The sequence below is a fragment of the Salvelinus namaycush genome, chromosome 22 (genome assembly GCF_016432855.1).
Source record: "Salvelinus namaycush isolate Seneca chromosome 22, SaNama_1.0, whole genome shotgun sequence".
NCBI lineage: Eukaryota > Metazoa > Chordata > Actinopteri > Salmoniformes > Salmonidae > Salvelinus > Salvelinus namaycush.
Window position 1 is genome coordinate 35355598 of NC_052328.1, and position 23554 is coordinate 35379151.

Below are 23554 nucleotides of genomic sequence, written 5' to 3' on the forward strand. Positions count from 1 at the left end.
AGCAGTGTTAGGGAGTTATCTAGGACAGTATATATACACCCTGGGCTGTAGCAGAGAGAGGAGAGAGAGAGAGCAGCCCAGCAGTGTTAGGGAGTTATCTAGGACAGTATATATACACCCTGGGCTGTAGCAGAGAGAGGAGAGAGAGCTGCTCTGTTAGGGAGTTATCTAGGACAGTATATATACACCCTGGGCTGTAGCAGAGAGAGGAGAGAGAGAGCAGTCCAGCAGTGTTAGGGAGTTATCTAGGACAGTATATATACACCCTGGGCTGTAGCAGAGAGAGGAGAGAGAGAGAGCAGCCCAGCAGTGTTAGGGAGTTATCTAGGACAGTATATATACACCCTGGGCTGTAGCAGAGAGAGGAGAGAGAGAGCAGCCCAGCAGTGTTAGGGAGTTATCTAGGACAGTATATATACACCCTGGGCTGTAGCAGAGAGAGGAGAGAGAGAGCAGCCCAGCAGTGTTAGGGAGTTATCTAGGACAGTATATATACACCCTGGGCTGTAGCAGAGAGAGGAGAGAGAGAGAGCAGCCCAGCAGTGTTAGGGAGTTATCTAGGACAGTATATATACACCCTGGGCTGTAGCAGAGAGAGGAGAGAGAGCTGCTCTGTTAGGGAGTTATCTAGGACAGTATATATACACCCTGGGCTGTAGCAGAGAGAGGAGAGAGAGAGCAGTCCAGCAGTGTTAGGGAGTTATCTAGGACAGTATATATACACCCTGGGCTGTAGCAGAGAGAGGAGAGAGAGAGAGCAGCCCAGCAGTGTTAGGGAGTTATCTAGGACAGTATATATACACCCTGGGCTGTAGCAGAGAGAGGAGAGAGAGAGCAGCCCAGCAGTGTTAGGGAGTTATCTAGGACAGTATATATACACCCTGGGCTGTAGCAGAGAGAGAGAGAGAGAGCAGCCCAGCAGTGTTAGGGAGTTATCTAGGACAGTATATATACACCCTGGGCTGTAGCAGAGAGAGGAGAGAGAGAGCAGCCCAGCAGTGTTAGGGAGTTATCTAGGACAGTATATATACACCCTGGGCTGTAGCAGAGAGAGGAGAGAGAGAGAGCAGCCCAGCAGTGTTAGGGAGTTATCTAGGACAGTATATATACACCCTGGGCTGTAGCAGAGAGAGGAGAGAGAGCTGCTCTGTTAGGGAGTTATCTAGGACAGTATATATACACCCTGGGCTGTAGCAGAGAGAGGAGAGAGAGAGCAGTCCAGCAGTGTTAGGGAGTTATCTAGGACAGTATATATACACCCTGGGCTGTAGCAGAGAGAGGAGAGAGAGAGAGCAGCCCAGCAGTGTTAGGGAGTTATCTAGGACAGTATATATACACCCTGGGCTGTAGCAGAGAGAGGAGAGAGAGAGCAGCCCAGCAGTGTTAGGGAGTTATCTAGGACAGTATATATACACCCTGGGCTGTAGCAGAGAGAGAGAGAGAGAGCAGCCCAGCAGTGTTAGGGAGTTATCTAGGACAGTATATATACACCCTGGGCTGTAGCAGAGAGAGGAGAGAGAGAGCAGCCCAGCAGTGTTAGGGAGTTATCTAGGACAGTATATATACACCCTGGGCTGTAGCAGAGAGAGGAGAGAGAGAGAGCAGCCCAGCAGTGTTAGGGAGTTATCTAGGACAGTATATATACACCCTGGGCTGTAGCAGAGAGAGGAGAGAGAGAGCAGCCCAGCAGTGTTAGGGAGTTATCTAGGACAGTATATATACACCCTGGGCTGTAGCAGAGAGAGAGAGAGAGAGAGCAGCCCAGCAGTGTTAGGGAGTTATCTAGGACAGTATATATACACCCTGGGCTGTAGCAGAGAGAGGAGAGAGAGCAGCCCAGCAGTGTTAGGGAGTTATCTAGGACAGTATATATACACCCTGGGCTGTAGCAGAGAGGAGAGAGAGGAGAGAGAGAGCAGCCCAGCAGTGTTAGGGAGTTATCTAGGACAGTATATATACACCCTGGGCTGTAGCAGAGAGAGGAGAGAGAGCTGCTCTGTTAGGGAGTTATCTAGGACAGTATATATACACCCTGGGCTGTAGCAGAGAGAGGAGAGAGAGAGCAGTCCAGCAGTGTTAGGGAGTTATCTAGGACAGTATATATACACCCTGGGCTGTAGCAGAGAGAGGAGAGAGAGAGAGCAGCCCAGCAGTGTTAGGGAGTTATCTAGGACAGTATATATACACCCTGGGCTGTAGCAGAGAGAGGAGAGAGAGAGCAGCCCAGCAGTGTTAGGGAGTTATCTAGGACAGTATATATACACCCTGGGCTGTAGCAGAGAGAGGAGAGAGAGAGCAGCCCAGCAGTGTTAGGGAGTTATCTAGGACAGTATATATACACCCTGGGCTGTAGCAGAGAGAGGAGAGAGAGAGAGCAGCCCAGCAGTGTTAGGGAGTTATCTAGGACAGTATATATACACCCTGGGCTGTAGCAGAGAGAGGAGAGAGAGCTGCTCTGTTAGGGAGTTATCTAGGACAGTATATATACACCCTGGGCTGTAGCAGAGAGAGGAGAGAGAGAGCAGTCCAGCAGTGTTAGGGAGTTATCTAGGACAGTATATATACACCCTGGGCTGTAGCAGAGAGAGGAGAGAGAGAGAGCAGCCCAGCAGTGTTAGGGAGTTATCTAGGACAGTATATATACACCCTGGGCTGTAGCAGAGAGAGGAGAGAGAGAGCAGCCCAGCAGTGTTAGGGAGTTATCTAGGACAGTATATATACACCCTGGGCTGTAGCAGAGAGAGAGAGAGAGAGCAGCCCAGCAGTGTTAGGGAGTTATCTAGGACAGTATATATACACCCTGGGCTGTAGCAGAGAGAGAGAGAGAGAGCAGCCCAGCAGTGTTAGGGAGTTATCTAGGACAGTATATATACACCCTGGGCTGTAGCAGAGAGAGAGCGAGAGAGCAGCCCAGCAGTGTTAGGGAGTTATCTAGGACAGTATATATACACCCTGGGCTGTAGCAGAGAGAGAGAGAGAGAGAGCAGCCCAGCAGTGTTAGGGAGTTATCTAGGACAGTATATATACACCCTGGGCTGTAGCAGAGAGAGGAGAGAGAGAGCAGCCCAGCAGTGTTAGGGAGTTATCTAGGACAGTATATATACACCCTGGGCTGTAGCAGAGAGAGGAGAGAGAGAGCAGCCCAGCAGTGTTAGGGAGTTATCTAGGACAGTATATATACACCCTGGGCTGTAGCAGAGAGAGGAGAGAGAGCAGCCCAGCAGTGTTAGGGAGTTATCTAGGACAGTATATATACACCCTGGGCTGTAGCAGAGAGAGGAGAGAGAGAGCAGCCCAGCAGTGTTAGGGAGTTATCTAGGACAGTATATATACACCCTGGGCTGTAGCAGAGAGAGGAGAGAGAGAGCAGCCCAGCAGTGTTAGGGAGTTATCTAGGACAGTATATATACACCCTGGGCTGTAGCAGAGAGAGGAGAGAGAGCAGCCCAGCAGTGTTAGGGAGTTATCTAGGACAGTATATATACAACCTGGGCTGTAGCAGAGAGAGGAGAGAGAGAGCAGCCCAGCAGTGTTAGGGAGTTATCTAGGACAGTATATATACACCCTGGGCTGTAGCAGAGAGAGGAGAGAGAGAGCAGCCCAGCAGTGTTAGGGAGTTATCTAGGACAGTATATATACACCCTGGGCTGTAGCAGAGAGAGGAGAGAGAGAGCAGCCCAGCAGTGTTAGGGAGTTATCTAGGACAGTATATATACACCCTGGGCTGTAGCAGAGAGAGGAGAGAGAGCAGCCCAGCAGTGTAAGGGAGTTATCTAGGACAGTATATATACAACCTGGGCTGTAGCAGAGAGAGGAGAGAGAGAGCAGTCCAGCAGTGTTAGGGAGTTATCTAGGACAGTATATATACACCCTGGGCTGTAGCAGAGAGAGGAGAGAGAGAGCAGTCCAGCAGTGTTAGGGAGTTATCTAGGACAGTATATATACACCCTGGGCTGTAGCAGAGAGAGAGAGAGAGAGAGCAGCCCAGCAGTGTTAGGGAGTTATCTAGGACAGTATATATACACCCTGGGCTGTAGCAGAGAGAGAGAGAGAGAGAGCAGTCCAGCAGTGTTAGGGAGTTATCTAGGACAGTATATATACACCCTGGGCTGTAGCAGAGAGAGGAGAGAGAGCAGCCCAGCAGTGTTAGGGAGTTATCTAGGACAGTATATATACAGCCAGGGCTGTAGCAGAGAGAGGAGAGAGAGAGCAGCCCAGCAGTGTTAGGGAGTTATCTAGGACAGTATATATACACCCTGGGCTGTAGCAGAGAGAGAGAGAGAGAGAGCAGCCCAGCAGTGTTAGGGAGTTATCTAGGACAGTATATATACACCCTGGGCTGTAGCAGAGAGAGGAGAGAGAGAGCAGCCCAGCAGTGTTAGGGAGTTATCTAGGACAGTATATATACACCCTGGGCTGTAGCAGAGAGAGGAGAGAGAGCAGCCCAGCAGTGTTAGGGAGTTATCTAGGACAGTATATATACACCCTGGGCTGTAGCAGAGAGAGGAGAGAGAGAGCAGCCCAGCAGTGTTAGGGAGTTATCTAGGACAGTATATATACACCCTGGGCTGTAGCAGAGAGAGGAGAGAGAGAGCAGCCCAGCAGTGTTAGGGAGTTATCTAGGACAGTATATATACACCCTGGGCTGGGCCGGTTGTTTGAATTAAGGGGGAGTGGCCACCTCGGCACAAAGACAAGTGATAAATAAACCCTGCAGAGTCATGGAGGATACGGGACCTGTCACTTAGGTTCCATTAGGTTAATCATGCAGAATAATAACACACAGCTGCAGTGATAAATCACATGGACTCTGAAGAAACACAGAGAGGCTGTGGTGAGGACTGGAGGCTGGGCTGGAGAGGGAGAGAGGACTCCAGTATGTAGAGACCAGGGTGAGAGGAGAGGGAGAGGACTCCAGTATGTAGAGACCAGGGTGAGAGGAGAGGGAGAAAGGACTCCAGTATGGAGAGACCCGGGTGAGAGGAGAGGGAGAGAGGACTCCAGTATGGAGAGACCAGGGTGAGAGGAGAGGGAGAGAGGACTCCAGTATGGAGAGGCCAGGGTGAGAGGAGAGAGAGAGAGGACTCCAGTATGGAGAGACCTGGGTGAGAGGAGAGGGAGAGAGGACTCCAGTATGGAGAGACCAGGGTGAGAGGAGAGGGAGAGAGGACTCCAGTATGGAGAGACCCAGGTGAGAGGAGAGGGAGAGAGGACTCCAGTATGGAGAGACCAGGGTGAGAGGAGAGGGAGAGAGGACTCCAGTATGGAGAGACCAGGGTGAGAGGAGAGGGAGAGAGGACTCCAGTATGGAGAAACCAGGGTGAGAGGAGAGGGAGAGAGGACTCCAGTATGGAGAGACCAGGGTGAGAGGAGAGAGGAGTGAAGGAGAGTAGGGGATTCTGCAGCATTCTCTCCCTACGAACAGAGGGGAGAGAGAAGAGAGGGTGAACATAGGATACAAGAGTGTGTGATACAGAGAGAGACAGAGAGAAATAGAGACGGAATGAAAGAGAGAACTCCCAGCCTCTGATTTGTCTCCCACAAAGAAGCCTATTTGTGTGATTGACTCAGCATCACAACACAGCACATCAAAACACAAAGCTTGCTGGGAGACTTGATTTCCTGCAGGCCTATCTCACCAAGCCCCTTTAACAACATGGGGTCAACCCAGCAAAGCTGGAAAGACCAGCAACGTCTGCATCCCAAATCACACCGTAGTCACTACTCAGTGTATGACTTAGGGCACTATTTTGGGTTCTAGTCAAAGTGCACTATATAGGGAATGAGGTGCCATTTGGAACGCAAGCGACATCTCTATCCTCCAGAAGCTCCCGCATGGCACAGCGGTCTAAGGCTCTGCAGCTCAGCGGTCTAAGGCACTGCAGCTCAGCGGTCTAAGGCACTGCAGCTCAGCGGTCTAAGGCACTGCAGCTCAGCGGTCTAAGGCACTGCGGCTCAGCGGTCTAAGGCTCTGCATCTCAGCGGTCTAATGCACTGCATCTCAGCGGTCTAAGGCTCTGCAGCTCAGCGGTGTAAGGCACTGCAGCTCAGCGGTCTAAGGCACTGCAGCTCAGCGGTCTAAGGCACTGCAGCTCAGCGGTCTAAGGCACTGCAGCTCAGCGGTCTAAGGCACTGCAGCTCAGCGGTCTAAGGCTCTGCAGCTCAGCGGTCTAAGGCACTGCAGCTCAGCGGTGTAAGGCACTGCAGCTCAGCGGTCTAAGGCACTGCAGCTCAGCGGTCTAAGGCTCTGCGGCTCAGCGGTCTAAGGCACTGCAGCTCAGCGGTCTAAGGCTCTGCAGCTCAGCGGTCTAAGGCACTGCAGCTCAGCGGTCTAAGGCTCTGCGGCTCAGCGGTCTAAGGCACTGCATCTCAGCGGTCTAAGGCTCTGCAGCTCAGCAGTCTAAGGCTCTGCAGCTCAGCGGTCTAAGGCACTGCAGCTCAGCGGTGTAAGGCACTGCAGCTCAGCGGTCTAAGGCACTGCAGCTCAGCGGTCTAAGGCACTGCAGCTCAGTGCTAGAGGCGTCACTACAAACCCTGGTTTGATTCCAGGCCGTATCACAACCGGCCGTGATTGGGAGTCCCATAGGGCGGTGCACAATTGGCCCAGCGTCGTCCGGGTTAGGGTTTGGCCGGTGTAGGGTTAGGGTTAGGGGTAGGGTTTGGCCGGTGTAGGGTTAGGGTTAGGGGTAGGGTTTGGCCGGTGTAGGGTTAGGGTTAGGGGTAGGGTTTGGCCGGTGTAGGGTTAGGGTTAGGGGTAGGGTTTGGCCGGTGTAGGGTTAGGGTTAGGGGTAGGGTTTGGCCGGTGTAGGGTTAGGGTTAGGGGTAGGGTTTGGCCGGTGTAGGGTTAGGGTTAGGGGTAGGGTTTGGCCGGTGTAGGGTTAGGGTTAGGGGTAGGGTTTGGCCGGTGTAGGGTTAGGGTTAGGGGTAGGGTTTGGCCGGTGTAGGGTTAGGGGTAGGGTTTGGCCGGTGTAGGGTTAGGGTTAGGGGTAGGGTTTGGCCGGTGTAGGGTTAGGGTTAGGGGTAGGGTTTGGCCGGTGTAGGGTTAGGGTTAGGGGTAGGGTTTGGCCGGTGTAGGGTTAGGGTTAGGGGTAGGGTTTGGCCGGTGTAGGGTTAGGGTTAGGGGTAGGGTTTGGCCGGTGTAGGGTTAGGGTTAGGGGTAGGGTTTGGCCGGTGTAGGGTTAGGGTTAGGGGTAGGGTTTGGCCGGTGTAGGGTTAGGGTTAGGGGTAGGGTTTGGCCGGTGTAGGGTTAGGGTTAGGGGTAGGGTTTGGCCGGTGTAGGGTTAGGGTTAGGGGTAGGGTTTGGCCGGTGTAGGGTTAGGGTTAGGGGTAGGGTTTGGCCGGTGTAGGGTTAGGGTTAGGGGTAGGGTTTGGCCGGTGTAGGGTTAGGGTTAGGGGTAGGGTTTGGCCGGTGTAGGGTTAGGGTTAGGGGTAGGGTTTGGCCGGTGTAGGGTTAGGGTTAGGGGTAGGGTTTGGCCGGTGTAAGCCGTCATTGTAAATAATAATTTGTTCTTAATTAACTGAATATAATAGTTAAATAAAGGGTAAAAAGAAGTGGCCAGTGTAATTATCCTCTTTAAAGAAGGACTGTAGAAAGCAAAGTGAAGCAGAGAGAACAGAATAGTGGGGTTAAATCCATGCTGAGCAGGACTATACATCTTTAAAGAGAGAGAGGCTCTTTAGAAACTCAATCTATGCGATTGTGTATTGTTTATACAAAGAGGCCTGGTCTGCTTCAAATGGAGGACGACATGTCATTTCTTGAATAACAGCATTAAAGGCATTATTTATATATATATATATATATATATATATATATATATATATATATATATATATATATATATATATATGTGTGTGTGTGTGTGTGTGTGTGTGTGTGTGTGTGTGTGTGTGTGTGTGTGTGTGTGTGTGTGTATAGAAACGTGCATCCCACCTGAGGATCTGTCTATTTCCTGTGTTTGAGGGGAGCAAAATCCACTTGTCACTTAAATCTCGATGGATTGATTGCTTTCCTTTTACTCCTGCGACTCTTTCATACCCGTCGTGCCTGTCGTTTTTCCCCCTGTTAACATTACGACCGTGGAAATGTTTGTAATGACCTGTCAAACACACCTAGTAATGGCTGTAATGGGCTGAATGGGATACATTGTCTTTCTGTTGATTCTATAAGAACGCTTATGCTTCCTCTTGGGATTTAACGCACCATCTTGACACTGACTGTACGTCACAAGAAAGAGAACTGAACTTTATTTTGATGAGTGTTCATTTAAAAAAAAAAGTGAATTGAAAAAAGTTATAATTTAATACAGTTGGAATGTTTACAAATTAGATGCGCTGAAATGAAAGCAACTTCCAAAAATGAAAACTGGGATGATAGTGATATTATATCTGATCTCACAAACAATTTAAAGTATGTTTAGATCGGTGTAATAGCCAAGCATTTTATTTTAAATCCCATGGGTATCTTCCTTGACATACTTATTAAATAATGCCTGAGAACGTGACACCAGTAATGAATGAGGCAGTCTAGACAGCGCAGGTGAGAGCAGGTAGAGCAGACAGAGCAGTTGTTTGTGGGTGCAGCCTAGCTCCACCCCGTTATGTTAAATTATTAATATATGCAAATACACCTGGTGCATTTATGCAAATATGACACATATAACTCTCTTTAATTTAACACTTTTGTGGTGGAAATTACAGATACAATAAGAAAATATATAAATATATGAGTGCATTCTAAGAAAAAAAAAGACATTTGACAAAAGTGACAATAAATTGAATATCTAAAATCCCACCAAAATCCATGAACTTCATTCATTATTTGTCTGCACCCACCAGTAAAGTATTTTATGTTCTATAATTCAGTCAATATCTGCTGTATTGTAACTATTCTAAGTGTGGAGTATCTTCAACCGCTACACTTGTATTAACATCTGCGAACCATGTGTATGTGACAAATAAAATTTGATTGGAACTGTTGCTTTTACTAGAACTGTTATTAAAACTATTTGATGACCGTTTCTAGTGTACGTACAGTTGAAGTTGGAAGTTTACATACACCTTAGCCAAATCAGAAGTTTACATACACTCAATTAGTATTTGGTAGCATTGCCTTTAAATTGTTCATCTTGGGTCAAACATTTCGGGTAGCCTTCGACAAGCTTCCCACAATAAGTTGGGTGAATTTTGGCCCATTCCTCCTGACAGAGCTGGTGTAACTGAGTCAGGTTTGTGGGCCTCCTTGCTCGCACACACTTTTTCAGTTCTGCCCACACATTTTCTATAGGATTTGAGGTCAGGGCTTTGTGATGGCTCCAATACCTTGACTTTGTTGTCCTTAGGCAATATTGCCACAACTTTGGAAGTATGCTTGGGATCATTGTCCATTTGGAAGATCCATTTGCGACCAAGCTTTAACTTCTTGACTGATGTCTTGAGATGTTGCTTCAATATATCCACGTAATTTTCCATCCACATGATGCCATCTATTTTGTGAAGTGCACCAGTCCCTCCTGCTGCAAAGCATACCCACAACATGATGCTGCCACCCCTGTGCTTCATGGTTGGGATGGTGTTCTTCAGCTTGCAAGCATCCCCCTTTTTCCTCCAAACATAACAATGGTCATTATGACCAAACAGTTCTATTTTTGTTTCATCAGACCTGAGGACATTTCTCCAAAAAGTACGATCTTTGTCCCCATGTGCAGTTGCAAACCGTAGTCTGGCTTTTTTATGGTGGTTTTGGAGCAGTGGCTTCTTCCTTGCTGAGCGGCCTTTCAGGTTATGTCGATATAGGACTCGTTATACTGTGGATATAGATACTTTTGTACTGGTTTCCTCCAGCATCTTCACAAGCTCCTTTGCTGTTGTTCTGGGATTGAATTGCACTTCATGTCTAGGAGACAGAACACGTCTCCATCCTGAGCGGTATGACAGCTGCGTGGTCCCATGGTGTTTATACTTGCGTACTATTGTTTGTACAGATGAACGTGGTACCTTCAGGCGTTTGGAAATTGCTCCCAAGGATGAACCAGACTTGTGGAGGTCTGCAATTTTTTGTCTGAGGTCTTGGCTGATTTCTTTTGATTTTCCCATGATGTCAAGCAAAGATGCACTGAGTTTGAAGGTAGACCTTGAAATACATACACAGGTACACCTCCAATTGACTCAAATGGTGTCAATTAGCCTATCAGAAGCTTTTAAAGCCATGACATCATTTTCTGGAATTTTCCAAGCTGTTTAAAGGCAGCTTGGTGTATGTAAACTTCTGACCCACTGGAATTGTGATGCAGGGAATTATAAGTGAAATAATCTGTCTGTAAATAATTGTCAGAAAAATTACTTGTGTCATGCACGAAGTAGATGTCCTAACCGACTTGCCAAAACTATAGTTTGTTAACAAGAAATTTGTGGAGTGGTTGAAAAGCGAGTTTTAATGATTCCAACCTAAGTGTTTGTAAACTTCTGTACGTACGTGTGTGTGTGTGTTGCTCCCCTCTCCCACTGACACCACCACCCCACCCCCTCCAGACATGTTCAGTTCACAGACTAGGTACCATGATAGCAGCCATGAAAAATAGACAACATTAAGGAGTGTTAGGGCACAGTCAATTTCTCTTATCTGGTAGAAAAACCTGGGACAGCTACAGTATGCTGAGGGAATCAAAATACAGGCCTATATTAAATGGCCCCTGAGCATGACATGTATAAATAGGGGGCGAACAAGTGCGACGGCGGAGCGTGCATATACATCACGTCAAAAGCCCCCAGCACTCTCAGGTGAAAGACGACGGCCAATGTGAGTGATTGAATGCCACATTCCTAGAATCACAAAGCATTACTAATACTGAAAGGCCACTCAATCACTGAGAGCATCTGTAGGTCTCTAAGATGCTGTGATTCATACATGTTCTCTCTTCTCTAACACGTCTCTAACTAAATTCACTGAACCGAATATTTAGTCAAATAGATAGTGTTCACCTTAGGCTAAGACTACACTGTAGTAGTACTAGTAGTAGTAGCAGCAGTAGTGGTTGCAGGGATTTACATTTCTTAAGTAAAAATACTTTAAAGTACTACTTAAGTAGTTTTTTTTGGTATCTGTACTTTACTATTTATATTTTTGACAACTTTTACTTTTACTTCATTACATTCCTAAAGAAAATGATGTACGTTTTACTCCATACATTTTCCCTGACACCCAAAAGCACTCGTTATATTTTGAATTCTTAGCAGGACAGTAAAATGGTCTGACTCACACACGTATCAAGAGAACATTCCTGGTCATCCCTACTGCCTCTGATCTGGCGGACTCACTAAACAAAAATGCTTCGCTTGAAAATGATGTCTGAGTGTTGGAGATAGCCCCTGGCTATGCGTAATTTTAAAAAACAAGAAAATGCTTAAGTATATTTTAGCAATTACATTTACTTTTGATACATAAGTATATTTAAAACCAAATACTTTTAGACTTTTACTTTACTTAGCATTTTACTGGGTGACGTTCACTTTAACTTGAGTCATTTTCCATTAAGGTATCTTTACTTTTACTCAAGTATGACAATTTGGTACTTTTCCACCACTGAGTGGTGGTGGTGGTAGTGGTAGTGGTGGTGGTAGTAGTATTGGTGGTGTGAGTGGTAGTGGTAGTAGTAGTAGTGGTGGTAGTAGTTGTAGTAGTAGTACTGGTAGTGCTGGTAATAATAGTAGTAGTAGTGGTAGTAGCAGTAGTGGTAGTAGTAGTAGTAGTAGTAGTACTGGTAGTGGTAATGGTGGTAGTAGTAGTGGTGGTAGTGTTAGTAGTGGTAATGGTATTAGTAGTGGTAGTAGTGAACCACTACTATCACTACTACTACCACTACCACCACCACCACCATTACCCCTACTAGTAGTAATGGTAGTGGTAGTAGTGGTGGTAGTAGTGGTAGTATTAGTGGTGGTAGTGGTAGTATTAGTGGTGGTAGTGGTGGTAGTAGTGGTGGTAGTGGTAGTAGTAGTGGTGGTGATGGTAGTAGTATTAGTGGTAATGGTAGCACTAGTGGTAGTAGTGGTAATGGAAGTAGTAGTAGTAGTAGTCGTAGTAGTGGTAATGGTAGTAGTAGTGGTAATGTTAGCACTAGTGGTAGTAGTGGTAGTGGAAGTAGTAGTGGTAATGGTAGTAGTGGTGGTGGTAATGGTAGTGGTAATGGTAGTATTAGTGGTAGTAGTAATAGAAGTAGTAGTAGCATTAGTGGTAGTAGTAGTGGTAGTAGTAGCAGTAGTGGTAATGGAGGTTGCAGTAGTAGTGGTAGTAGTAGTAGTAGTAGTAGTAGTAGTAGTAGTAGTAGTAGTAGTAGTAGTAGTAGTAGTAGTGGTAGTAGTAGCAGTAGTAGAAGCAGTGGTAGTTGTAGTAGAAGCAGTGGTAGTAGTAGTAGTAGTAGAAGCAGTGGTAGTAGTTGTAGTAGTAGTAGCAGTAGTAGAAGCAGTGGTAGTAGTAGTAGTAGAAATACTGATGTGTTCTAAATATTTCACTTCAAAACTGTACCCTTTCCAATCCTGTGTAGTTCAGTTGGTTAGAATGTGGCGTTAGCAACACCAAGGTCATGGGTTTCAGCCTACATACATGACTGAACAGACAGGGAGGTCATGTCCCTTTAAGCCACTGGACCGGTAACACTTGGAACCTTTCCCCTTGGAAGATTAGATTATTTTATGTGCGGTTATGGCCCTCTCGAGCCACATGCAAATCAATGAAGTGACAGCGGCCATTGGCCACCCGTCGAAGGTCCCTGGTCCCCACTCACTCACCCTGTAAGTGATCCCTGCCAGGACACACACAATGTAAGTGATCAAAACACACACACACAAACACACACAGACTCACCGTGTAAGTGATCACTGCCAGCATGCCAATCAAGGTCAAGGAGCTGATGGAGAAAGACAGGGCTGGTACACCATCTGTAGGGGAGGGAGAGGGAGAGAGAAAGAGAGAGGGAGGGAGAAAGAAAAGCAAGAGAGATAAAAGGAGAGAGCAGAGAGGGAGAGAGAGAAATAGAAGGGAGGGTGAGAGAGAGAGTGAGAGAGAGAGAGTGAGAGAGAGAGAGAGAGAGAGAGAGAGAGAGAGAGAGAGAGAGAGAGAGAGAGAGAGAGAGAGAGAGAGAGAGAGAGAAAGAGAAAGAGAAGGGAGGGAGAGAGAGAGAGAGAGAGAGAGAGAGAGAGAGAGAGAGAGAGAGAGAGAGAGAAAGAAAGAGAAATAGAAGGGAGGGAGAGAGAGAGAGAGAGAGAAATAGAAGGGAGGGAGAGAGAGAGAGAGAGAGAGAGAGAAAGAAATAGAAGGGAGAGAGAGAGAGAGAGAGAGAGAGAGAGAGAGAGAGAGAGAGAGAGAGAGAGAGAGAGCACAACAAGCATTGTAAGTAGATGTCAAACAGTGAGAGCATGTTCTATTCTGTTCTCTTCCTGTAACTGTAACTGAAATGATGAATGGACACTTGAGGAGATATTTCAATCAGCTGAAAGAGATGCCTGTTTCAGATCATGTACATGTTTGATTTGTTTCCATTCGTTCCCCCATTTCATCTCTGGTTCAAGGGTTGTCACAGAAAGGTCACAGATACTTTTGGCCTCGAAACATCAAACTTTTTCCGTACGTCAGGAAAAATACATTTAGAAATGAAAAAGAACATTTAGAACCGTCTAATATCATTTCAAATGCTGAAGAGAGTGTTATATAAAAAAGGACATTAAGAAAGCACTAATGTTATCCCAGTATATTATTTCAGAGTTCAGCATATTAACAAAAGTGTGCTTTACCATTTGTAAAGAACATTTAAAATGGATGTGCTTTAAGATTTTAGGCTGGGTATCTGTAAAGCACTTTGTGACAACTGCTGATGTAAATACAGCTTTATGAAATACATTTGATTGATTATAAATTGATTGATGTTGAGAAAAATCGAATACTATTATAGATCCTAAACAATCCAAAAGTGCAGTATATTAACAAAGCCAAACGCCTGGCTCGCTGTCCTGTTGATTAGCTTGATGTGTGTCACCTTTGATGGAGAAGAAGAAAGGCCATTTGATGAGAAGGGAAGGGGGGAGAAGGTGGCCGGGGCTACCCGTCAGGGATGAAGGACAGTGGGTGTCAGTCAGACCAGCTGTCAGGGATGGAGCCAGAAGACCCAGAAGACAGAACGATTGATGGGTAGAGTGATCGCCTCTCTCCCATGATAGGATCCCAACTGTCAGGGAAGAGAGGGCTGAAAGCAGCCCCACTGTTGGCCCCTCATGGTTCCCCCTGGTTCTTGCCACAGTTCCCCCTCTGGCCCTCAGAAGCAGGCCTAAGCCCTGAGGTGCCTAGCAACAGACCTGGGATCAAATACTATTTGAAATGGTTTTATTTTATTTAGCCTTAAAATAAATCAAATAAACCCTGACAACCTGGAGTGCCAGATGGTTCTAATGGTTGCCCGTAATTGTTACTCTTCGTGCTGGTTTTACCCTGGTTCTCTGTACTGTTCACCATTACCTGGGTTCGAATATATTTGTAATACTTTAGATGGGCTTAATTGAGCTTTCCTGGCACAACGGAACAGATGTAGAAGTCCCAAAAGTGCAAACCCTGCCCATCTGGCACTCCAGGCAAGCTAAAACAAACACTCAAATTACTGGAAATGATTTCAAATAGTATTTGAACCCAGGTATGCCTAGTGGTGTCGAGATCACCTGTCATGTTGAGCCTAGATATTACAGTATCCTGCTGCCTACCAGGCGGCTCAATCATCCTACTTCAAAACACAAACCCCTATTTCCTACAGAGCAGTCATTTGATCATCAAAAACAACAAACTCCCCTTTATTTATTGATGACATCCCCAAGATAGACGCTGCGTTTCCGTTTCTCGCAAACCACTTTTGTGGGCTAGGACTTCCAGGACACAGACACGGGAGGAAAATGGATATAAATTAAATACTTGCGCTTAATTGTCGTGTGGGCATAACGGGGGAAAAGAACAAACGTGTTTGAAGTCTGACAGCCTGAAATGAGCATTAACATTTGAATAGGTGTTTTCCTTTGTGATCTCCTCCAGCTTTTGTTAAGTGTCTGAGCTTGGTAAGTACGAGAGACAATACGCTGGGCAGGTTCTGCAGAGGACAGCATCAGTGAAGTCCCCGCACAAAGAGACAGACCGGGGGAGGTTATGTCTGCTGCCTCTGTCGGCTTTGGGTTTATTAAATCTGATTTTTCAGGGGATTAGACAGAGAGAATATAGTCTATTACCAGGTGTGGTGCTCCACATCAGACGAAGAAAGCTAGGTTCCATAGACATGGAGAGAAGGCAAACCTCCACCACTCTCAGCATCAGACGAAGAAGAAAGCTAGGTTCCATAGACATGGAGAGAAGGCAAACCTCCACCACTCTCAGCATCAGACGAAGAAGAAAGCTAGGTTCCATAGACATGGAGAGAAGGCAAACCTCCACCACTCTCAGCATCAGACGAAGAAGAAAGCTAGGTTCCATAGACATGGAGAGAAGGCAAACCTCCACCACTCTCAGCATCAGACAAAGAAGAAAGCTGGGTTCCATAGACATGGAGAGAAGGCAAATCTCCACCACTCTCAGCATCAGACGAAGAAGAAAGCTAGGTTCCATAGACATGGAGAGAAGGCAAACCTCCACCACTCTCAGCATCAGACGAAGAAGAAAGCTGGGTTCCATAGACATGGAGAGAAGGCAAACCTCCACCACTCTCAGCATCAGACGAAGAAGAAAGCTAGGTTCCATAGACATGGAGAGAAGGCAAATCTCCACCACTCTCAGCATCAGACGAAGAAGAAAGCTGGGTTCCATAGACATGGAGAGAAGGCAAACCTCCACCACTCTCAGCATCAGACAAAGAAGAAAGCTAGGTTCCATAGACATGGAGAGAAGGCAAACCTCCACCACTCTCAGCATCAGACGAAGAAGAAAGCTAGGTTCCATAGACATGGAGAGAAGGCAAACCTCCACCACTCTCAGCATCAGACAAAGAAGAAAGCTAGGTTCCATAGACATGGAGAGAAGGCAAACCTCCACCACTCTCAGCATCAGACAAAGAAGAAAGCTAGGTTCCATAGACATGGAGAGAAGGCAAACCTCCACCACTCTCAGCATCAGACAAAGAAGAAAGCTAGGTTCCATAGACATGGAGAGAAGGCAAATCTCCACCACTCTCAGCATCAGACGAAGAAGAAAGCTAGGTTCCATAGACATGGAGAGAAGGCAAACCTCCACCACTCTCAGCATCAGACAAAGAAGAAAGCTGGGTTCCATAGACATGGAGAGAAGGCAAACCTCCACCACTCTCATTGGGGGCTATCGCCATTTTACAGTAGTCCATTTTTGTATTATTATTCTTCATTGGCGGTTTGTAAACAAACTGAAAATATGCATACCACCACCTACTGTGCTGGACTGTGTAGTCTGAACAGGCATACATCCATAAAGCCTTTAATGCCCATGCAAAACAGGCTTTGTGGAAAATGTGCCTTCTATCCAACTCTGCCGGAACCTCTAAGTGCAGGAATGAGATCAGGAGCCCCTTATCTCCTAGTGCATATAGCCTGGGCCCTTCAGGCTCTGTGTACACTGAGGAGAGGAGCCTTCCTACCTTCCACCGATGCAGTGAGGAGAAGTGTTTATTAAAACAGCTGCTTCAGCCCCAGCACTCCCAGACAGCACTCGGCTGCTTCTCCTCCCTGTCTGTAGCAGAGATGGAATCATGCAGATATGGACATGCACACTAAGCTGCAACTGGATTAGTAGGCATGCAGGTGGTGGTGAGTGGTGGAAGTGGATGTAGAGAGAGAGAGACACACACACACACACACACACACACACACACACACACACACACACACACACACACACACACACACACACACACACACACACACACACACACACACACACACACACACACACACACACACACACACACACACACACACACACACACACACAGGTGGAAGTGGATGTAGAGCGAAGGTGAGAAGCTGTCTGAGACATGTTGGTGTAAGACCTGGGGGGGGGGGGGGTCTGTCTGTTCAAATAGCTGGTGAGATTATCATGGCGAACCATGGAAAAATACTGTTGTTATGCCCCTTAAGGTTCAAGCACAAGATATTTATCGAACTGTACATGGATAGTAGGAGATATCCAAGCAATCCTGTCATACAGTATAGCGAGGTGTTTACAGCATGTTTAAAGGGTGAATATGGAACAGGGGTCAAGGAGAATAAAACCATTCACCAGTGACCATAGTATTGTTTTAATCATGTGTCATTACTATTACTGTTGGCTACTGAGGGGGGGTTGGTGAGTTGTTCCCTGATAACATGTTTCATATATTTCCTTTAACTCTAAAGGACAGCTTCTTCCACTGCTTCTCAGTACCAAAAGGCTAAACACCCAGATATTGCTGAACATTGACAACAAGCTTTAAAATATTTAGTGATGAGAAAACAATATTGTCTTAAAAAACTGCTGCACTTTCTTCCACTGTTTCTCAACAGTCTGAGTCACTAACTATTGTTGAACACTGAAACTGCCGACAGGCATCAAAACTCTTCAGTGTGGCGTCCCGTGCTCAGTCTTCCATCCTGGTCTTATTAAATGGGTCTGCTTCTCCAGTCTCTTGATCTGGTAAGCAGGAGGGATAAGGAAAGGGGGAAGGGGTGACCTGCTCAGATGCACAACTGAATGCATTCAACCCAACCCCTCTGAATCAGAGAGGTGAGGGGGGGCTGTTTTGGGACAGTCCCAAAACGCACCCTATTCCCTACAGTTGAAGTCGGAAGTTTACATACACTTAGGTTGGAGTCATTAAAACAAATTTTTCAACCACTCCACAAATTTCTTGTTAACAAACTATAGTTATGGCAAGTCGGTTAGGACATCTACTTTGTGCATGACACAAGTAATTTCTCCAGCAATTGTTTACAGACAGATTATTTACCTTATAACTCATTGTATCACAATTACAGTGGGTCAGAGGTTTACATATACTAAGTTGACTGTGCCTTTAAACAGCGTGGAAAATTCCAGAAAATTATGTGATGGCTTTAGAAGCTTCTGATAGGCTAATTGACATAATTTGAGTTAATTGGAGGTGTACCTGTGGATGTATTTCTTTGGTGCAAAAAGTGCAAATCGATCCCAGAACAACAGCAAAGGATCTTGTGAAGATGCTGGAGGAAACAGGTACAAAAGTATCTATATCCACAGTAAATCGAGTCCTATATCGACATAACCTGAAAGGCCGCTCAGCAAGGAAGAAGCCACTGCTCCAAAACGGCCATAAAAAAAGCCAGACTACGGTTTGCAACTGCACATGGGGACAAAGATCGTACTTTTTGGAGGAATGTCCTCTGGTCTGATGAAACAAAAATAGAACTGTTTGGTCATAATGACCATCGTTATGTTTGGAGGAAAAAGGGGGAGGTTTGCAAGCTGAAGAACACCATCCCAACCATGAAACACAGGGGTGGCAGTATCATGTTGTGGGGGTGCTTTGCTGCAGGAGGGACTGGTGCACTTCACAAAATAGATGCCATCATGAGGGAGGACAATTACGTGGATATATTGAAGCAACATCTCAAGACATCAGTGAGGAAGTTAAAGCTTAGTCGCAAATGGTTCTTCCAAATGGACAATGACCCCAAGCATACTTCCAAAGTTGTGGTAAAATGGCTTAAGGAAAACAAAGTCAAGGTATTGGAGTAGCCATCACAAAGCCCTAACCTCAAACCTATAGAAAATTTGTGGGCAGAACTGAAAAAGCATGTGCGAGCGAGGAGGCCTACAAACCTGACTCAGTTACACCAGCTCTGTCAGGAGGAATGGGCCAAAATTCACCCAACTTGTGGAAGGCTACCTGAAACGTTTGACCCAAGTTAAACAATTTAAAGGCAATGCTACCAAATACTAATTGAGTGTATGTAAACTTCTGACCCACTGGGAATGTGATGAAAGAAATAAAAGCTGAAATAAATTATTCTCTCTACTATTATTCTGACATTTCACATTCTTGAAATAAAAGGCTGATCCTAACTGACCTAAAACAGGGAATTTTTATTAGGATTAAATGTCAGGAATTGTGAAAAACTGAGTTTAAATGTTTTTGGCTAAGGTGTATGTAAACTTCCGACTTCAACTGTATATAGTGCACTACTTTTAAACACTACCATGCCATTTGAGATGCAGTCTTGTTTTGTCTATGCTATATATCCAATCCAGCCAGACTGAAACCTTCCCCTACGCAACTGAAAACTACCGTAGCCTCATTACTGATAGGAACAAGGAGGCTTTTGCCTAACAGGCTTTTTATGCTTTTCCAAAACGAAACAGAAACATTCAACGGACCCTGAGAGACGAGACCCAGCAAGAAAAATAAAAAATAGCTCAAATTGAACTGATCATTAATTTAAATGGAATGAACCACTGACTGATCATTCAAATAATTAATAATTTCATGGCAGTGGACCGCTGAGGATAGAATGTTTCGCAAGCATGAAAGACACAGACGGCTTCTGTTCGCGTGTGTAACCAGTCACCGTAACACCCTGAATCTCTGGGGTGCATTTGACCCCATTTAGTTGATGTGAAACAGAAAGCCCTTCAGGGTAGACATTATACACTGGGACACGCCACGATCAGAGCACTGGGCCAGGGAACACGAACACGAACACGAACACACACACACACACACACACACACACACACACACACACACACACACACACACACACACACACACACACACACACACACACACACACACACACACACACACACACACACAAAAGCGGTGGTTGTCTGTGGTTGTGTGTGTGTTCCCTGGCCAAGTGCTCTGATCCAGGGAACACACCTGGAAGGTAATGAAGCATAATGGTAATGAAACATAAGGTGTTTCAGGTGTTGATTGTGAAAAACAAGTTCATTTTAATACTGACTATTAGTAAGAGCGTGGTGCTAGCAAAACCAGGGTATCGATTGACTATTGGTAAGAGGGTGGTGCTAGCGAAGCCAGGGTATCGATTGACTATTGGTAAGAGGGTGGTGCTAGCGAAGCCAGGGTTATGGGTGACTATTGGTAAGAGGGTGGTGCTAGCAAAGCCAGGGTCGTGGTGACTGTTGGTAAGAGAGTGGTGCTAGCAAAGCCAGGGTTATGGGTGACTGTTGGTAAGAGAGTGGTGCTAGCAAAGCCAGGGTTATGGGTGACTATTGGTAAGAGAGTGGTGCTAGCAAAGCCAGGGTCGTGGTGACTGTTGGTAAGAGAGTGGTGCTAGCAAAGCCAGGGTTATGGGTGACTGTTGGTAAGAGAGTGGTGCTAGCAAAGCCAGGGTTATGGGTGACTGTTGGTAAGAGAGTGGTGCTAGCAAAGCCAGGGTTATGGGTGACTGTTGGTAAGAGAGTGGTGCTAGCAAAGCCAGGGTTATGGGTGACTATTGGTAAGAGGGTGGTGCTAGCAAAGCCAGGGTCGTGGTGACTATTGGTAAGAGGGTGGTGCTAGCAAAGCCAGGGTCGTGGTGACTATTGGTAAGAGGGTGGTGCTAGCAAAGCCAGGGTCGTGGGTGACTATTGGTAAGAGGGTGGTGCTAGCAAAGCCAGGGTCGTGGGTGACTATTGGTAAGAGGGTGGTGCTAGCAAAGCCAGGGTCGTGGGTGACTATTGGTAAGAGGGTGGTGCCAGCAAAGCCAGGGTCGTGGTGACTATTGGTAAGAGGGTGGTGCTAGCAAAGCCAGGGTCGTGGTGACTATTGGTAAAAGGGTGGTGCTAGCAAAGCCAGGGTCGTGGGTCCAATCCCATATATGAAATCATTATACACTCATTATACTCTAACTGGCTTTTGTTAGGAATGTAGAAATAGGCTAGGTGGTTTCGCAAAAACACTTTTGATAAGCACCTTACATATATCCTTTACATTTCGGATGGTTTAAAATGAATGGTTGCGAGGCTCTGCGAGGCTCTGAGAGAGAAAAGACTGGGTGTGGGACCAAGATATGAGAGTCTGCGACAGCCTTAACACCCCTCAGAGGAGAGGACAGTAGTTCTCTGCCACACACAGTCACTCAAGGCTATCATTGGATTACTGTATAGTCTCTTGCCCTCTCTCTCTCAAAGACTTGGAGGGGAAGGAGGGAAGAGGGGAGGGGAAGGAGAGTGCGTCTATCCACTTTGGGAAATGCAGGGAGAGATAAATTACCACCCTGCCTGATCCTCTCAGAGAAACAGAGGGAAGAATGGTTGACTGGAGAGCATGCCCTTGATCGTATTAAAACCACATACAGATGACTGGCGTTAGAAAGAAAGTGACATTCAGAGACCAGGTCTAGAAAAGATTGGAACCAATAGTCAGTCTTCACTGCACAAAATAGGAACCAACCCATGTCCCAGATGCAAATGTCCTGCTTCAACCTACAAGCCCTGCTTCAACCTACTAGCCCTAGTTCAACCTACAAGCCCTAGTTCAACCTACAAGCCCTGCTTCAACCTACAAGCCCTAGTTCAACCTACAAGCCCTAGTTCAACCTACAAGCCCTGCTTCAACCTACACGTCCTGCTTCAACCTACAAGCACTGCTTCAACCTACAAGCCCTGCTTCAACCTACTAGCCCTGCTTCAACCTACAAGCCCTGCTTCAACCTACAAGCCCTGCAAGAAAGCACAAGCAATTCCAAGCAGCTATTGCCTGTGTCCCAAATGGCACCCTGTTCCCTACATAGTGCACTACTTTTGACCAGGGCCCAGAAGGGTAATAGGGAGCAATTTGGGATGTAGCCAAGTCGCTGAGGGGATTTCTACACCGGCATGCCTCATTGCACCATTGTGGATAATGTAATGGCCACCCCATTTGAGCTGCAGTCGCTGCAGTTTGTGGCCTAAATTAGCGGTTTGCCGGGCCGGGGTCGGGAGGCTGACTTAGTGAGGAGTGTCTTCCCCCTTGCTCAATTAACCTCCCATCTGGAGTAGGAGAGAGAGAGGAGAGAGAGGGGGAATTAGCAGAGGGATGATCCTGCCTTAATGTGGAATGCGTCCCAAATTGCACCCTATTCATTATACTGTATACTACACTACTTTTAAAACAGGGCACTGGTCAAAAGTAGTGCACTATGAAGGGAATACGGTGCCATTTGGGGGACAGACGCTTCCTCCTGAGCAACACTGAAATTTCCCCACAGGAGGCTGCAGTAGAAGATCAATCGCCTTGAGGAAGGGGTCGGGCATGGTGGGAGGAGTCAGGAAGGGTGAGGAAAGCATTGGAGGGAGGAGAGAGGTGGGAGGACAGTCAGGAAGGGTGAGGAAAGGCTTGGAGGGAGGGAAGAGGTGGGAGGACAGTCAGGAAGGGTGAGGAAAGGCTTGGAGAGAGGGGAGAGGTGGGAGGACAGTCAGGAAGGGTGAGGAAAGGCTTGGAGGGAGGGAAGAGGTGGGAGGACAGTCAGGAAGGGTGAGGAAAGGCTTGGAGAGAGGGGAGAGGTGGGAGGACAGTCAGGAAGGGTGAGGAAAGGCTTGGAGGGAGGGAAGAGGTGGGAGGACAGTCAGGAAGGGTGAGGAAAGTGTTGGAGAGAGGGGAGAGGTGGGAGGACAGTCAGGAAGGGTGAGGAAAGGATTGGAGGGAGGGAAGAGGTGGGAGGACAGTCAGGAAGGGTGAGGAAAGGCTTGGAGGGAGGGGAGAGGTGGGAGGACAGTCAGGAAGGGTGAGGAAAGGGTCAGAGGGAATTGAGGGGTAGGAGGGGTATCAGAAGGGGGGTGGGGAGGGCCAGGATCTGACTGCAGGCCAGTGGGAAGAGTGTGACAGATGGGTTGACTTCCTCCCCTGATCCCCAGATGCCCCGGAGAGCCTCCTGATTCCTCTCTTGGAGCTGTGCCCAACACGACCCCGGCTGTTGCCTCTTCATGCTCTGCTCCAACTGTAAACCACCATTAAAGGCCAACTTATTCATTCACCTGGTTGGCTATAAAGCTGGCTCTGTCGCGACTATCTGAAAGCCCAAGATTTAACAAGTACAGTGTACACAGGCATAAGGTCTACATACAGTGTACACAGGCATTAGCTCTACATACAGTGTACATAGACATTAGATCTACATACAGTGTAGATAGACATTAGGTCTACATACAGTGTACACAGGCATTAGGTCCTACATACAGTGTACACAGGCATTAATCCTACATACAGTGTACATAGGCATTAGGTCTACATACAGTGTAGATAAGACATTAGGTCTATATACAGTGTAGATAGACATTAGGTCTACATACAGTGTAGATAAGGCATTAGGTCTACATACAGTGTAGATAAGACATTAGGTCTACATACAGTGTAGATAAGGCATTAGGTCTACATACAGTGTACATAGACATTAGGTCCTACATACAGTGTACATAGGCATTAGGTCTACATACAGTGTAGATAAGGCATTAGGTCTACATACAGTGTATATAGGCATTAGGTCTACATACAGTGTAGATAAGGCATTAGGTCTACATACAGTGTACATAGGCATTAGGTCTACATACAGTGTAGATAAGGCA

General features: G+C 46.6%; 1 protein-coding gene across 1 annotated transcript in view; it reads right to left on the reverse strand.

Annotated features, from left to right (window-relative positions):
- LOC120017864 (lysosomal cobalamin transport escort protein LMBD1-like) overlaps window positions 1-23554 on the reverse strand; it is a 113678-nt gene that overhangs the window by 9753 nt on the left and 80371 nt on the right. The window contains exon 7 of the mRNA XM_038960826.1: window positions 12839-12936. Coding sequence (XP_038816754.1) covers window positions 12839-12936 — 98 coding nt within the window. The remainder of the gene's footprint in view (window positions 1-12838; window positions 12937-23554) is intronic.